The sequence below is a fragment of the Ascaphus truei genome, chromosome 7 (genome assembly GCF_040206685.1).
Source record: "Ascaphus truei isolate aAscTru1 chromosome 7, aAscTru1.hap1, whole genome shotgun sequence".
Lineage (NCBI taxonomy): Eukaryota > Metazoa > Chordata > Amphibia > Anura > Ascaphidae > Ascaphus > Ascaphus truei.
In genome coordinates this window covers 31,971,208-31,987,884 of record NC_134489.1, presented here as the reverse complement: position 1 = coordinate 31,987,884, position 16,677 = coordinate 31,971,208, and the positions used below count along the sequence as shown (strand labels likewise).

The 16,677-nt window shown below is 44.8% G+C and overlaps 1 protein-coding gene and 1 long non-coding RNA gene across 3 annotated transcripts; both read right to left on the bottom strand.

Annotated features, from left to right (window-relative positions):
* Nucleotides 1-1,281: 1,281 nt before the first annotated feature.
* Nucleotides 1,282-9,306, bottom strand: LOC142498901 (uncharacterized). 2 transcript variants are annotated; one of them, XR_012802578.1, is made up of 4 exons: nucleotides 3,560-9,306; nucleotides 3,308-3,480; nucleotides 3,030-3,219; nucleotides 1,282-1,420 (listed from the first exon to the last, which is right to left on the bottom strand). It is a non-coding gene; the product is annotated as an uncharacterized LOC142498901 (long non-coding RNA). The 2 variants fall into 2 exon arrangements; XR_012802577.1 differs by lacking the exon at nucleotides 1,282-1,420 and having other exon boundaries at nucleotides 2,710-3,219.
* Nucleotides 9,307-9,327: 21 nt separating this feature from the next.
* On the bottom strand, nucleotides 9,328-16,269 carry LOC142498900 (olfactory receptor 5V1-like). Its single transcript, XM_075607533.1, has 2 exons — nucleotides 12,497-16,269; nucleotides 9,328-11,890 (listed from the first exon to the last, which is right to left on the bottom strand). Exon 2 carries the CDS (start codon nucleotides 11,882-11,884, stop codon nucleotides 10,934-10,936), a length of 951 nt encoding a protein of 316 aa, XP_075463648.1. The 5' UTR covers nucleotides 11,885-11,890; nucleotides 12,497-16,269; the 3' UTR covers nucleotides 9,328-10,933.
* Nucleotides 16,270-16,677: the final 408 nt, after the last annotated feature.

The following is a 16,677-nucleotide window of genomic DNA, read 5'->3' as shown; positions in this document are numbered from 1 at the left end:
TCACTATACATATATATATATACACACACACACACACACACACATCACTATACATATACACACACACACACACACATCACTATACATATATATATATATACACACACACACACACACACACACACAGTGACATCACTATACATATATATACACACACACAGTGACATCACTATACATATATACACACACACACACACACACACACACACACACACACACACATATATACACACACACACACCACTATACATATATATAAACACACACACAGTGACATCACTATACATATATATACACACACACACACACAGTGACATCACTATACATATATATATACACACACACACACACACAGTGACATCACTATACATATATATACACACACATCACTATACACACACACATCACTATACACACACACACACATCACTATATATACACACACACACACACACACACACACACACACCTGTACTGCTTGCTCGGCTCCCCACTCAAGTAAAGACAGGAAGAGAAGGGCTTGTGTCTGTGTGCAGAGGGACGCCCCGCCCCCTCTGCAAGCACAGGGAAACACAGCACGGATCTTCTGCTCTGCCCCCAGGTTTCGCCGCACAGGCTGCGCCCACCCCCTAAATTATTTGGCGCCCCCCAGTTTTGCGCACCGCTGAGATAGAGTTGCGAGGGACAAAAAAAAAAAAAAAAATCCTGGCAGCGTGCCAACACGCGCCAGCCAATCAGGAGACAAGGGAGGTTTTTTTTTTTTGCAGAAGAGCGCGCTAAATCCTGTCACGCCAGTGCCCTCTGTTCCCCGCTGTTGGCGGCCCAGGATCCAGGGGGGGGCAAGCGCCCCCCCTTGCGGACGCCCATGACTGAGCCTCTGATTGAGCCACCTGTGCTGAAGCTGTGATATCATGAAAATGTGTCCTGTTGGGGGGGGAAGGTGGGGTTCAGTATACACACACACACGCATACTGTCTCTCCTTGCGCCACCCTCCACCATCCCAATATCCATTAATGTTAAAGACACCCTCCCCCCCCAACCCCCGGACCAGACATGGTGACTATTTAAATTTCATTACAGTACTTTATTCGTTGAAGTGTTTGTGGCTGGCTGGCTCCTCACACCAAACTAGGGTTTATCCTCCCCCTCCCCCAACCTAACAATGCACTACCATTTTAATGAAAATGCAGGCCGAGAGACAGCACACACGCTCAGACCTGCGCAAGCGTACAGTATAGTATGACACCAAAAAGATTAAAAACGGATTTTTTTTTATTTTTCAAGGAAATACAGTAGGAGAGAATCAATTGCAGGGCATATCGGGGAAATACTGAAATATGATGAATGCCTGGGTCAATCAGTCCCTGATGCAGCATAGGTGTCTCAATCAGTGACTTACTGTAGTCCTATACTGACCCTCTGATTGAGCCAAAAAACACAAAAATAGGAGCGCATAGAAAGAAAGCCAGAAAAACAAAATTAGTACACAAATCTTTATCAAAGTAAAACAAAGAATGACACACAAAATACCACATAAAATGTATCACAATAAGGGTCAAATGACACCACATAGATAACACGTGTATCTAAAAACACCCAAGACACCCGCCCAGGATAAGGTACTAACACCTATGGCTCAGTGGGCAGGTCCTGATAGATGGTAAAAAATTGATTGAGCCATCTGTGCTGAAGCTGTGATATCATGAAGACCTGATGTTTTTTTTTGGGGGGGGGGGGGGCAGTATATACATATATTACACAGTATATACACGCATACTGTCTCCTTGCACCACCCACCACCATCCCAATATACATTGATGTTAAAGACACCTCCCCCCTACCAGACAAGTACACTATTTACATTTCAGTACAGTACTTTATTCATTGAAATGTTTGCAGCCTTACTACATGCCAGTAGCAAGACCTTGACGCGCAATCAGAATGGGCAAAACACTGTTAAGGTGGTCTATATATTTGTTGCATCGTTCTACAGAAAGGTAGTGTGTGGTCCCGTGGGATCCGATGGCGGAGCACTGCAAATGAAAGCAATGGGGGCTGCAAACCAGTTCCGGATTAAAAAGAATTTATTGGGTGGTCATAGGGAGTACAAAACACTTTTTTTCAGGACCTGCGTCCCTTTATCAAAGAGTAGATGCGTCCCTGTCTAATGTCTAGCACATACACAATTATGCTAGTTAACCAATCTGGATGTATAACTCTGTTTGTTTATCTGATCCTATTTACTTCCTGAGAACTAGCATAATTGTGTATGTGCTAGACATTAGACAGTTTCTCCATCTCTTATGTTTTTAACGATTGCGCTTTTAAACTAGTATAGCTGTAGCAAGCAGTTTTTGTTTTTATTCACGTTGTGTTTTGTATATATTGTTACTTCCCCACTATACACGACTCCAAGGCCACTCCTACAGGGGAGGCTATTCTCCAGCTAGTTGCGCCATTGGTTGTCATATCTACCAATGAGCTAGCTTATCCAGCAACTCGCGCGATACTTGGAGTCCCCGTGATGTCATCGTTGGGGGCGGGAGCCAGAGTTTATAACGGGGAACATAGCAGACGCGCATCTACTCTTTGATAAAGGGACGCAGGTCCTGAAACGCGTCAGAGTGTTTTGTACTCCCTAAGACCACCCAATAAATTCTTTTTAATCCGGAACTGGTTTGCAGCCCCCATTGCTTTCATTTGCAGTGCTCCGCCATCGGATCCCACGGGACCACACACTACCTATCTATGTTACTGGCGTGATGCACGCATTCATCAAAAGACTGAGCAGCTGTTCCACTGAGGCTCTAACAAAGACTGTTCATTACAAGGTATGTACTTTGGTTTTACTGGGGATTTAGACAGTACCTTTATGGTATATATATAGAGTTCTGTGTCATTCCTCCAGCATAGCCAGTACACCTTTCTGCCTATATACTACAGTGAGTCTCATACAGCTTTCATTTATGCTCAAGTGTCTGGATGGATTTATCACGGTTGTGATTAAATGTACAATTAAATGATATACCTAGGATAGCTGAGCCCTGAATACTGGGATTACATCACACACACACAGCATCGTTCTACAGAAAGATTTTTTTTTTCAGAACTGAAATATGCTGTCTACTAGTTCCTCCTTGTTAGCGGGATTCCCGATTTTCCGCAGGTGATGTTTCATCTCATGCCACACCAGTTCTAAGAGGTTCAAATAGGGTGATCTGCAACGTCAGTGAAGGAAAGAGCGATGTAAGGGCAAAGATCTAACCAGTGTAAAACAACGACAAATAGTTACAATACAGCACATACTCAGGCGGTGGTTTCACCCAGTTGATACTGCGTGATAGAATATGGGCAAAAGAGGCAGTATGTCTCGGGTCATTATCCTGGAAGAACTGATGACCAGATGGGAATGTAGCCGTTATATAGTCAACTATAGGGTCGATAATCTCCGGTTGAAGAAACGTTTTTTTCCGTGATGTCTGTACAGAGATCACAAAAATGTTTTAATGTACATGACAAATCTAATAAAATGAACTAAAAAGAAAATCGAGGACTTACTGTCAAATATTATAATGGGCCGTTTTCCAAGCCTAGATATATCACCCCACACATGGACCTTCAGTGGGTGCTTGGGATGAGGCTTCAGGGATATCCTAGTTTTTTTGTAGAAGACAAAAGTGCAAAATCTTTCCAGGGCCACTGACGTTTCATCCGAAAATATTACATCCTGAAACGTTTCCCCACTATCGATCCATGCTTGCGCTTCCACTACTCTCTTAATCTTGTTTGGCTCCCTTATCATTGGATACACTCTGTAATGAAAAGATAGAATTGTGCAGGCACAGTCTGAGCAATTGGGCATACTGAACAACACTATTGCATTATACAATATTACAGCAAAACACTGTACTTGACACGTCTATACTTCCAGCCCAATTCGCATCTCATTCTCTTTATGCTTGATTCAAACATTGTCAGGTTATGTGATCCTTCAGCAGAAGCTCTCTAACATCTGCCACACAGCGATCATTATTTGCGTTCCTAAGGTCATCCACAACCCGCTTTGCCACCCTATGGTTATAACAAAATGTGAATGATTAACGAGTACTGTAAACAAAGTACAGTAATACGGTCATATTTTTTTTAAAAAACATGGAGAACACTGCACTTACCAATGCATCAAACACAGCCTGTGCACATACTGTACAGTACTTACTCATGCATAGAAGACTGCCTGTACACATACTGTACATACATACCCCTGCATAGAAGACTGCCTGTACACATACTGTACATACATACCCATGCATAGAAGACGGCCTGTGCACATACATACCCATGCATAGAAGACTGCCTGTGCACATACTGTACATACATACCCATGCACAGAAGACTGCCTGTACACATACTGTACATACATACCCATGCATAGAAGACTGCCTGTACACGTACTGTACATACATACCCATGCATAGAAGACTGCCTGTACGCATACTATTCCTACCCATGCATAGAAGACTGCCTGTGCACATACATACCCATGCATAGAAGACTGCCTCTGCACATACATACATACATACATACATACATACCCATGCATAGAAGACTGCCTGTGCACATACATATGTAGCCAGGGTCCCTCTGGTCCCCCTGTCTGCAGGTTTCTTTCCCCCTTGCGTGTGTCCTGCTGCGGCAGGACGCTGCCCTGTTTAATGTGTTCGCGCATGTGCGGAGGCTTGCGCGTAAGCAGAGCAATCGCGGCGGCCATGTTGAGGTTGGCGCGGGAGTTCGCGCCTGTGCTGTGCAATGCACAGAGGTTGGCAAGCATAGAGGTGGCCATTACATGTGTGCAAGAGCTCTTGGAAGTTGCGCATGCTCAGTTAAGAGTAGCGGCGACCATTACAGCTTCAGACAGGCGCAGTAAAGATCGCGCACGCGGTCCCCATAGGAAAGAGCTGTACCAAGAACTACAATTCCCAGCAGCCTCTGGGGACTGCACTTTCACCCTGGTCACAGGCAGCATTGAAGCCAATAGAGCTGGCAGCTTCTCATGCTGCAAAGTTGCAACAATGTTGTGTGCAGACAGGGTTTTGTCAATTGGATCCAGGAAGAGATTGGGGAAGGTAGTGTAAACAGAGCAGGGCTCTGCTGTACTAGGCCAGAGAAACCCCAGGCCCAGGTAGGCCCCACTCCCCACTAGGTTAGTGGGTAAGTTCATAGGGAAGGCCCCTTAGGTCCATTCTTGGGCCTGCTGGCGTAAAGCACTGCCTAGTCACGTGGTGGTAGTAGGGAACGTTCCCAGTCATGTGGACGGGATTGAAATTTGGGAGGCCCTAAAGAAACTCCTGGGCCTAGCCCAAGGGTGGAAGCAGATGGAGCAAAGGTTTCACATCACTGTCCAGTGGAGTAGCCTATGGATAGCGGCGGGTCAGGAATTATGCAGGGAAAATGTCCCTTGGACTTTATCAGCCCCAGGTGCCCCACCAGAAGGCTATCCCCTTGTATATGCAGAAAGCCCTAGCGTAGTTAACTGGACTGTGCACAAAATGGAGGTTTTCTCATCAGGGAATGCCAAAAGTGAGTCACACCTAAAATGGCGTCTCCCGCCAAGTCAGGAGGGCACACATGCTGCTGACTGCCAGCGTCCACAGAAAAGTGTTGCAAAAATCTGTCCGGGTTTGGCGCAAAAATAAGAGCCCCTCCCCTGCGATGTGAATGACTCAGCGCAGAGCCAGACACACCCCTTGAAAGAGTGTGCCGCCTCTCCTCTAAAATCCACCAGGTGGAGTGAGCACAGTGAACTGTCAGTAGCAACTTCTGTTCCCCCTAAGAAAGATACAGGATGCAGTAAACCACAACCTCAGCTACCAGGGGCATGGCGAGCGAGGAAAGAAAGTCACCCATTTCTTTTGTGCCCGTGTCTGCATAAAGTGAGGAAGGGCGATATGGACTTTGCCTATTATTCATTGCCTAAAGGATTCCGGGAAGTATCCACTAACGGGATCACCAGCTTGAGGTGTTTGGGCCCTGATTGTGTATTCCTGGGAAAAGAATTTGTTTGGGGAGCTTTTTTCTTTGTGAATGGAGCAAACCATCTTGTGTCTAGCCCTTTTCTGCCTACGCTTGAGGAGTACCAAGCCCCGATGACAGAGACGGCTCCAGATCCGGTTCCAAAAGAGGAAAGTCAGCCCCATCATGATGTCCAGTGCTGCCATAAGTATTACTATAACTGAACTGAGTGTGAGTCCGTGCGCTCCAACCCAAAATGGTCCCAGGACTGGGATCCAACGCTCCCGAGTTTCAAGACAGTGAGTGGACTGCCCCAGAAGTGCCGGGGACAGGTCCTAAGACAGCCGAGGTGGGAACTGACAGCGTCCCCGAGGACCTGTTGGCCACCAGGAATCACCGCAGTGGTAAGGTATCAACCCTTTACCCCCTGCAGGATGTAACAAAGACTGAGTACTGAGACATTGCTAATCGCTCACTTCCCAGTGGAAGTCTCCCAAGTGCGTAGGGACAAGGACTGTGTTGTGAGTGATACCGTGAAATTTGCCTCCTTTAAGCCCAAAAAGGAGCGCTCCATTCACCATGTGGTGGACCGCGGAAAGGGTCAAGGCCTCCTGGCCTTCCGCATCCATGACGCGGATGGTCGGGTAAAGGTCTGGCCAAGAGACACTGTGCTATTCCTTCCACCAGGGGGAGGAAGTAGTATGGAACCAGTGACTGTTGCACATGACCACAATCTCAAAGAGTCTACAGAGACCGCTAACGGAGACTACCCAGGCGGAGGCTCACCAAAGTCAAAGTGAGGTACCCCCACATTATCAGTTAGGGGCACCCCACAATTGGTCTAAGCAAACAGCTAACACTCAGCTGGCCTCGGGTATTACTGTGTGTGATATGCCATGTACCAATAACGTTAAAGCACCTGTGATAAGTTGTATATACTATGCACTGCGTTTTCATTATATACCTTTATTGTGCTGTGTGACGCTGTCCTCCAAGCGGGGACGTTGGTATTTCTACCAGGGGGAGATTTAAGCCAAGGTCCCTCTGGTCCCCCTGTCTGCAGATTTCTTTCCCCCTTGCGTGTGTGTGCTGCTGCGGGGGCGAGCGCGTTCCCGGGGGCTCCCGGTGGCAGCTGCGGCAGGACGCCGCCCTGTTTAATGTGTTTGCGCATGTGCGGAGGCTTGCGCGTAAGCAGAGCAATCGCGGCGGCCATGTTGAGGTTGGCGCAGGAGTACACGCCTGTGCCGTGCAATACACAGAGGTTGGCAAGCATAGAGGTGGCCATTACATGTGTGCAAGAGCTCTTGGAAGTTGCGCATGCTCAGTTAAGAGTAGCGGCGGCCATTACAGCTTCAGACATGCGCAGTAAAGATCGCGCACGCGGTCCCCATAGGAAAGAGCTGTACCAAGAACTACAATTCCCATCAGCCTCTGGGGACTGCACTTTCACCCTGGTCACAGGCAGCATTGAAGCCAATAGAGCTGGCAGCTTCTCATGCTGCAAAGTTGCAACAATGTTGTGTGCAGACAGGGTTTCGTCAGTTGGATCCAGGAAGAGATTGGGGAAGGTAGTGTAAAAAGAGCAGGGCTCTGCTGTACTAGGCCAGAGAAACCCCAGGCCCAGGTAGGCCCCACTCCCCACTAGGTTAGTGGGTAAGTTCATAGGGAAGGCCCCTTAGGTAGGGACCCTGCCCTAATCTGAATCTGAGTCTTGTCACTGACACAGCTGCAGTGCTGTGTGCTCTGACAAGAAAAGACAGTGTGGCTTGCAGTGCAGCCACAGCAATTAGTTGGCAGTTTCAGGAAAGGCCCCTTTCAGTGCAAGGGGGGGGTTTGCTTTCTATAGTACCCAGTTCTATGTGACATCACCGGTGCCAGTTGCACGCAGTGATCGCGGCCTGCGTCTGGGCTCAGACAGGCTCTACTACAAGAGACATTCTGTGGGTGCGACGCTCCACGAGGGAGACACCTCACGTGGAGGCGGATTCCTGTTCCTGCGTTAGACCCTTTTTGAAGGGCTTTACACCCGGGCACGGACGTGTGCCCGGGCAGGTATCTATAAGTGCACCAACTTTACCAACAGTCACTCATTTGGGGTATTGTGGGACATTTGGGACTATTGATATAACGTGAGGGGTACAAAGCCCTGCGTGGTGACCGGGTAGTTGTGCCTATTAGTGTTATAGAGGGTCAATGTCATATTGTTGAAGTATGTTATGTTGTGTTATTTGCCATATAGTAAACCCTTTTAGCCATAACCTTTGGTGTGGGCTGGTTACTTTATGGATGTTCCTATGTGAGGGCCACTCTACACTCCTAGAATCTCACATAGGTGGAGGCGCTGACAAGAAACGTTCCAGAGATTCACCCCAGGCTCTCACTAGCGGAGGCTCAGACCTCCTGTGGGCCTGACAGGTATAACGCACCACACCTGGTAACATATAGGTTCCCCTTCACATACATTCTACAGTATATGCGATTGGGTGGGGGAATACCCGTTACACATACATACATACCCATGCATAGAAGACTGCCTGTGCACATACAGTACTGTACTGATGTTGTAACTGATAGCGGATTGTAATAAGCTGTAGGACAATTAATTAGGCAGCTGCCATAGCAGGTGTTGCTAAATAGCCTCTAAGGTGGAAGAACACTATATTAGCGATAAAAGAATTTCAGCTCTTGTCTGCAGGGACTATTAGTAGATTCTGTATACCTTAACAACACCCTATCAGGTAAGAAATGCCTGGATAGTGATATAAGATAATACAATATTGAGTATACTCTCTGCAATCTATTAATATTATAACTCTCAATTGGCTGCTTGCTGTGCACTCTAAAGCGCTTATTTCGTGGTGCAGTTAGAAATAGCTGCGTGTGATTTTGGCATATAATTAATGAGTGCTATGTAGATCTAACTGTCACTGTAATCAGTGAATAATACTGCATGCTCACTGCAATAGAGAACCCGAGTGCAGTTGGGACGAGATATCAGTTTGCTCTAGTTGTAAACTCACAGCCTAGCTCTGGCTGCCTACCTATCCGTACAAAGATAGAGGACGTCAATTGCTGGATTCACCTACTGTAAGTTGCAGCTCTAGCTGGCTGCCTACAGATGGAAATTTTGGTTATTGTGCATACAATATAAACCCAGTGCTCTTTGGTTTTATGTTGGTATAGGCACTCAGAGAAAGTCAATTGCTAGATTCAGCAAATATACTATCGTTTGCAGTGTACATGCTCACGTACAGTACACAACCATGACACATTGTACACAAATCCCACAATTCCCCTTACCTTGTACTTACCTTTGAAGCTTGTTCTGGCCTTTGCATTGTCATCCCAACATTTTATCCTTAGATCCTTGGCTTGAGGAACCATATTCACTTCATTGTACTGATCCAGCACATCCACTCTGGGTCTCTGCCCAGAAGGTACACTTAATTGTATCAGTAATATATTTGCAGCTATAAGAGGGGAACAAATCTAATTTATGATGCAAAATATTGCATAGAAATCACTAAACAGATGTCACCCACCACAGAGCAGTTAGTGGTTGGCTGTGAGGTTAGATTTTCATATAAGCTGATAATGGACTATGGAAAATATATTATGATGCTGCATGAACTTTATTATTATTATTATTGTTGTTGTTTTTGTTGTTTGATTGTAAAGTGACAATATATTCCACAGAGTGGTATAATGGGGGTTAGAGATTTGATAATGACATAAACAGAGTTACATACAAATAACAGAGAAGCGCAAACAGATACAAAGAGGGAATGAGGACACTGATCCTGAGAGCTTGCACTCTAGAGGGAATGAGGGGCAATGTTGAAACAAGAAGGCAAATGGGCTGCTCATTGTGGGATGGGGTATGGTCCAGTCTGACAGCTGATCCCATTAAGGCTTGAGAGTGGGGGTGTTAGGTGGGGTTACAAAGTGTGAGCAAACGCAGTTGGGATCCTGATGTCCGCTCTCGTTGTGACCTTGCACAGGTCACTTTATCTCCCTCGGGCAACAACATTAGATTGTAAGATCTTTGGGACACGGGCACATTGGAAATGCGAAATTCAATTTACAGTGAGACGTACATTGTCACATACATATATTGTCAGCTCTGTACAAGATAACAACATTCTAAAAAAAAAAATATATGTTAAGGAATTATTAGACATTCCATATTTAATTAACTATTCAGATTACTTCATAAAAAATAAACATAGCAAAATATGTTATTATAGGCACGCAGAACACAAAACATGCTCCACTGCCCATTCTAATTTAGTGGAAACGGTACAACCTCTTGGAATGCAAAGTACAGAGGAAAGACCATGCACACAATGGACCCTTTAAATAATGTATAATGATTACCCAATTAAAGGTGTGTATGTTCAGGTATAGGGAACTAAGGTGTCTGCCCCAAGATATGAGAGAGCGAGAGAGATATCTGTATCAAAGATCCATTGCTTTCCGTGTTCATAATGTTCACATATAAGAGGGATAGCAAAGCATATATCCTACTAGGGAGCTAAATAAATGGGAGATAGTAGGACAAGCATTGGGATAAAGGAAACCACATTAGGCAAATTATGCATTACTCAGTCAAATATGAAGGAAATTCTGTTTAGGAAAATTAACATGTATATTTTAATGCCTGTGTGCATTAATTTCACAGGATTACAACAACTGCTTCAGTCCTGTGTGGGAAGTCAATTATCAGTAATGCTCCACTTTCACATGATAAGAAGTTACATACAAAAATAACAAGGTTCTTAATTCATAGCACTGAGAACATAGAGGATCATTTGCAAAAATACAGAAGCCAGTAAATGATACAGTATTCCCAATATTGCATAGTAATACTGTAGCTATATCCATTTTGTGAATCATATCTCCTGAGATAACAACATGTGTTTATTATGCTGGTCTTCTTTTAAAAATCTTGTCTCCTAAGAACACTTTTTTAAGAGATCTCTTCATCTCTGTGTTTCTAAGTGCGTAGATAAGAGGATTTAAGGCTGGGGTAATGACTGTGAACAGTAAAGCGGTCAGTCTGTCCTGCTCCAATGAATCGTCTGTGGCTGATCTCAGGTATGTGCAGATGGCAGGTCCATAGTATAACAGGACAACAGTCAGGTGGGAAGTGCAGGTGGAGAAAGCTTTGCGTCTTCCTTGGGAAGAGCGGATGTTCAGTAGATTGGTGCCAATAAAGACATAGGAGATAATAATAAGCAGTAACGTGCTGATAGCAAAAAAGGCCGTGACAATGGACAGCAGGCTTTCATTGAAATGGATATCAGCACAGGCCAGTTTTAGAAGGGGTTTAATATCACAAAAGAAATGATTGATCTTGTTAAACTTGCAAAAAGGCAACATAAAGGTTAGAATTGTTTGTAACAATGAATAGACAAAGCCAGTGATCCAGCTGCTGGAAGCCAACTGGATACAAACCCTCTTTGCCATGAGGACATGATATCGCAATGGGTTACAAATAGCAACATATCTATCATAAGACATGGAGGTGAGAAGCAGAGCTTCTGTACATGCCAAGAAGTGAACAACATAGAGCTGGGCTATGCAGCTGTGGAAAGATATTCTCTTGTCTTCCATCAATAAACCAGACAGCATCTTGGGGACTGTGGTAGATGAAAAGAAGAAGTCCAAGAAGGAAAGATTACCCAACAAGAAATACATGGGGGTGTGCAGGCGCTGATCAGTAATCACCACAGTCACGATGCTGAGGTTCCCTAACAAGTTGAACAGGTAGAACAAGAGGAATGTGATGAAGAGGAAGATCTGTAGCTGAGGGATGTTGGTAATTCCCAAAAGAATGAATTCTGTTACTGATGTCTGATTACCCTCGTCCATTTGAATCTGCAGATAAAATCACATAGATAACTATTGTACATGTGTATTATAAACAGAGCTTTGTAAATAATTGGCTATTTTATTTCTCTTGACTGTACGAGATGTCACCAATTACCAATGCATATTAGTGCGCAGAAACACATCTCGCCGTATTCAATAAACAGTTCTCGCATGTCCAAACTGAACAAAGATGGCTTTTAGGTCTTGATTTGGTTCCAGCTATTCCAATCCGAGTAGCATGCAAATCAGGAAATATTGCAAGATTAGATATTCACATGCTATTCAATCAAGTGCAAGAGTGCAGTTTGCACAGAAATACAGGCATACAGAGATCTTGTCTCACCCAGCAGGGCGAGATTAGGAATTTTAGAGAGAGGAGTTTCTCTCTTCTGTCCCGAAAAATAACAACAGTATCCAAATGCGGGAGCCGAAAAAGACATATCGGAAACAGAAAACAAGAAATGGCGGAGAGTTTTCAGGTGTTGGGATACACAGGGAGATAAGAGCAGGATACGGAAGGAAAACTAAATAGTAGCTAAAGGAGAAGAGAGAAAGAGGGAAGACGTGATATAGGAAATCTGAATGTGTTAGCATGATCATAGACTTACTTACCTAATAGTTTCTGCTGGTGCTGGGGGCTCAGATCTTTGAATGTTAGAGGAGAAGCTGATGTTAATGCTGTCACTTGTTATCGCACATCACAGGACAGACTGATTCCTTAAACCTCCTCAAGCGCAAAGAATCACCTTCACTGGAACATCAGTTTTATTAGTAACGCCAGATAATTAGAATACCCAATGGGAACAAGTCCCTGGAGAGTCTAAAGACCAAAGCAAATAGGAATCTTCTTGCAAGATTAACACATTCAGTGCTGCAGAGTCCATCAATGCTGATCTGGCCTCTCCTCTCCAATGAGGCTTGGATTCTCTCTTTCATTCAGGACTTTTGATGTTACACTTGTAGCGTGTGACATTGTCCCCCAGATAACGCAACATATTGCCCTAAAACTGAATATCACATGGTTTACAAAGGACTCAATATAACAGCACAGAAAACTACAGCATATCATAAATGTATGACACGGGGAGGGGGGGGGGGGAGCACAATAAAGCCATTTAGCACATCTGTACAGTATGTTCCCAGTGTTTCTCATTATTTACTATCCAAAAGTACAATGTAGATACTGTATGATACTGTAGTCATTAGTGACTTTCATTGAAAGAAACCATTTGAGAAACAGGGTGGGTTTAAGATGGAACCAGTAAGTGTCCAGCATTTAATGTATATTGTGAACTCTTTCCATGAGTTTTTAAAACAGAGTGTTTTACACGGACCAGGGCCACTCACATGAACATGCAAGTACTTGTTGAAGAGAACGTTACCAGATTTTAATTCTTGATGAATTAAAGGAGGGCTGAGGCTGTGGAGAAAATTAATTCCCAGGACCACCTGGTGAAGGATCTGAAACCTCAAAGCCCACGGGAGATCTGTGTCAGGTTCCAGCCTGCAGTACCCATGCACATCCACCGGGACTGCTGCTGCTCTTGCTAGCTCTCTCAAAGAACATTCCAGACTCTAAAACCTGACACCTTTGCACCTGTCCCTTGCATGCAGACAGACCCATATAAACCTCCCTTTCCTGTTCCTCCTTAACTGTTTATGCTGGTTCCTCCAGCACCTGCTAAGTTCAGGTAATCTCTGCTGCTGCTTTTGCTGCTGTCGCTATTTGCTGTTGCCCTGTTCCTAAATCCCAGTCCTGTTCCTTAGTCCCAGTACAGTTCCCAGCCCTGTTCCAGAGTCCCAGTCCTGTTCCTGCCTCCTCATTGCAGACTTTTGCTTGTGACTCCAACCATGCCATCTGCCACCTGCCTCTGTCTGCTTGTGACCACGACCACATTATCTGCCGCCTGCCTCCGATCTCTGCTTGTGACCCCGACCATGCTATCTTCCACCTGCCGCAGAGCCTGCTCCCAGATAGAGAAATCCATCTGTTTACTCAAGGGCAAGATGGTCAGTTGTGAGAAAGACCATTTCGGTTGAAACGCGTGGGAGGTTCTCTTTTTTTGTCTGTGGTTGTATCCGTTTTAAGTAGTTTAATAAATTATTTTTAAATTCCTTCACTGGTGAGTTTTGATCTGGACTAGGAGCTGCAGTACTACTGATCATTTGTCTTACTTGCTCTGCCTGCTCCCTGTTGTTCCTGCCACTGGAATTCACTCCTGCCGTAGAGCTCTCCGACAGAATATCAGGACCTACCATGGATTCCGCTGGAACAGAAATGACCCAGGCTCAGCTGATTATTGACTTGCAACCTGCCATGGTTGGCCTCCAAGAACAACAAGGACATGTTTACAACCATCTTGGAAGCGTGGAAGAACGTGCTGCCTCCGCAGAAGCTCAAGTACGTGAACTGCGTGCAGCTATAATCACTGCACCTGTTCAAAACACTGTGCCTGTGCCAACCGCGCCTTGTGTAAACCTTCCGGAAAGATTTTTTGGGGAAAAACAATCATTCCGGGGTTTCCTTAATCAATGCAAACTTCTGTTTGAGCAATAACCCACTATCTATAATACCGACGAAGCCAAGGTTGGACTGGTTATCCCCCTGCTCAAAGATGAAGCAAAATGCTCAAAGAATTAGATTGCACCTATCAAGGGATAGTCAAAGTTAATTTTTCCTGTCATCTTCAAATACTTTCTGAACAAGATACCCGCCTATCTGAACAAGCTCATCACCCGTACCACATGCAGCACTTATCACCTGAGATCTGACTCAAAAAAACTGTTCACAGTCCCAAGGTTCAACAAAGAATCTGATTGCTCCTCTTACTGTGCAACTCACAGTCTGGTTATATTCCGTCTCAGTGCATACACCGACGCAGAATATATAACCAGAGTGCACTATACAGTGACACATACACCATCTCATCTCACTCGCGTCTCCACCTCTATCTACCCCTCGTTTCTGCAGAGACCTTCGCTCTATTAACCTACCAGCTTTGATTCCACTTTGCACAACTCCCTCTTCTCTTTCTTTCTGCCATTCTCATTCTTCTAATCCCAGACCCTGGCTAAATTGCAACACATGCATACTGCGTTCCTGCACTTGCTCCTCTGAACAAATCTGGAGAAAATCATACTCTCGCAGACTTCCATCACTACAAACGTATCCGGATTTAACACTGCTCTCTCCCAAGCTAAACAAACCCATTTTTCTTCACTAATCAACATGCACAAGTCTAACCCACGTTGACTCTTCACTGTCTTTGTTTCTTTACTCACACCACTGTCTATTACCTGTTTTTCTTCCTCCATTTCACCTCAGACTTTGCTGACTATTTTAAAACGATGGATAATTCCATGTCAAAACATCCCCTCTGTATTCTCCTCACATTATACATTAACTCTCCTCCTGTTTTCCTCAACTCTTTTTCCAGTCACAAAGGAGGATGTGTCACTACTGATCTTTCTCCCTCTACCACTTGCCCCCATTCCCTCCCATCTCTTCAAACCTGTTGCTGCTACACTAATCTCTACACTCAAAACATATTTTCCATTCCTCCCTCTATTCTGGTACCTTTCCCACCTCTTTCAAGCACGCAACAGTTATACCCTTACTCAAAAACAGCAAGCTTGACCCTGTCTCTAGAACTATCTTTTGCCTCTAACTCTGTGAACATCTTGTATTCTCTCCTAGATCCAGTACAATCTGGCTTCCGCACTGCTCACTCCACAGAAACAGCTCTCACTAAAATAACCAATGACCTCCATTCTGCCAAAGACAAAAGGTCATTACACTTGGCTCATATTACTCGACCTCTCTGCAGCTTTTGATACTGTGGACCACCCTCTTCACCTTCACATTCTCCATGCTCTTGTTATCCGTAACAAAGCTGTATCCTTGTTCTCCTTTTATCTCTCCCATCGTATTTTCAGTGTCTTGTTTCCTAACACCTCTTCCTCCACTGTCGATCTCTCTGTGGGTTTACCCCAGGTCTGTCCGGGGACCTTTTATCTTTTCTCATTACACACTTTCTCTAGGTGACTTTATCATATCACAGATGACAAAAATGTCTCTAGCTGGAATAAGTAGTAATTGGGCATATAACAGCAAGTAACGATGTGCCCCCACGTGAGTCTGGCCTCTCCGTGTTGGGAACAAACACTGATAGCAATAAAAGGCTCTGTGCAAGTCCTGCTTTACACGGTGTATAACAGAGGTATGCTCATCTGCTCCAACGTGGTGAAGATCACTTGTATTCAATCCGATATCTTTGCACAGATTTACCCACGTGCTGTATTGTGCAGTCTACACATAAACCATCAGTGTATAAGGTGCGCCAACAAGTATTCTAAAACTTGCCTTGGAAAATCTGGGGCTATCACCATCAAGACCCAGGTACATGCTGCAACATTTCAGTTACATTTCTGCACAGACTAATGGCCCATCAGATTAACACAGCAGGGGTCCCTAGCAGTCCCATTCAGTTTGATTCTGACTGCCAGGAACCCCCGCTGTTAATCCGATGGGCCATTAGTCTGTCTGCAGAAATGTCACTGAAATGTTGCAGCATGTACCTGGGTCTTGTTGGCGATTGCCTCAGATTTGTTTTAGAATACTCGTCGGCACTACAGTAGCTATGACGTAATGTCCTGGCGACTCTCCCCCACGGGTGTCCCTCCTGGGTTTCTGTAATCGCGGAGACTGTAGACAGCATTCCCTCTGCACCGTATCGCTTCTATGCAGCAGACTGAAAATCCATTAATGAATCAAATAGGTATATTCATAAGGT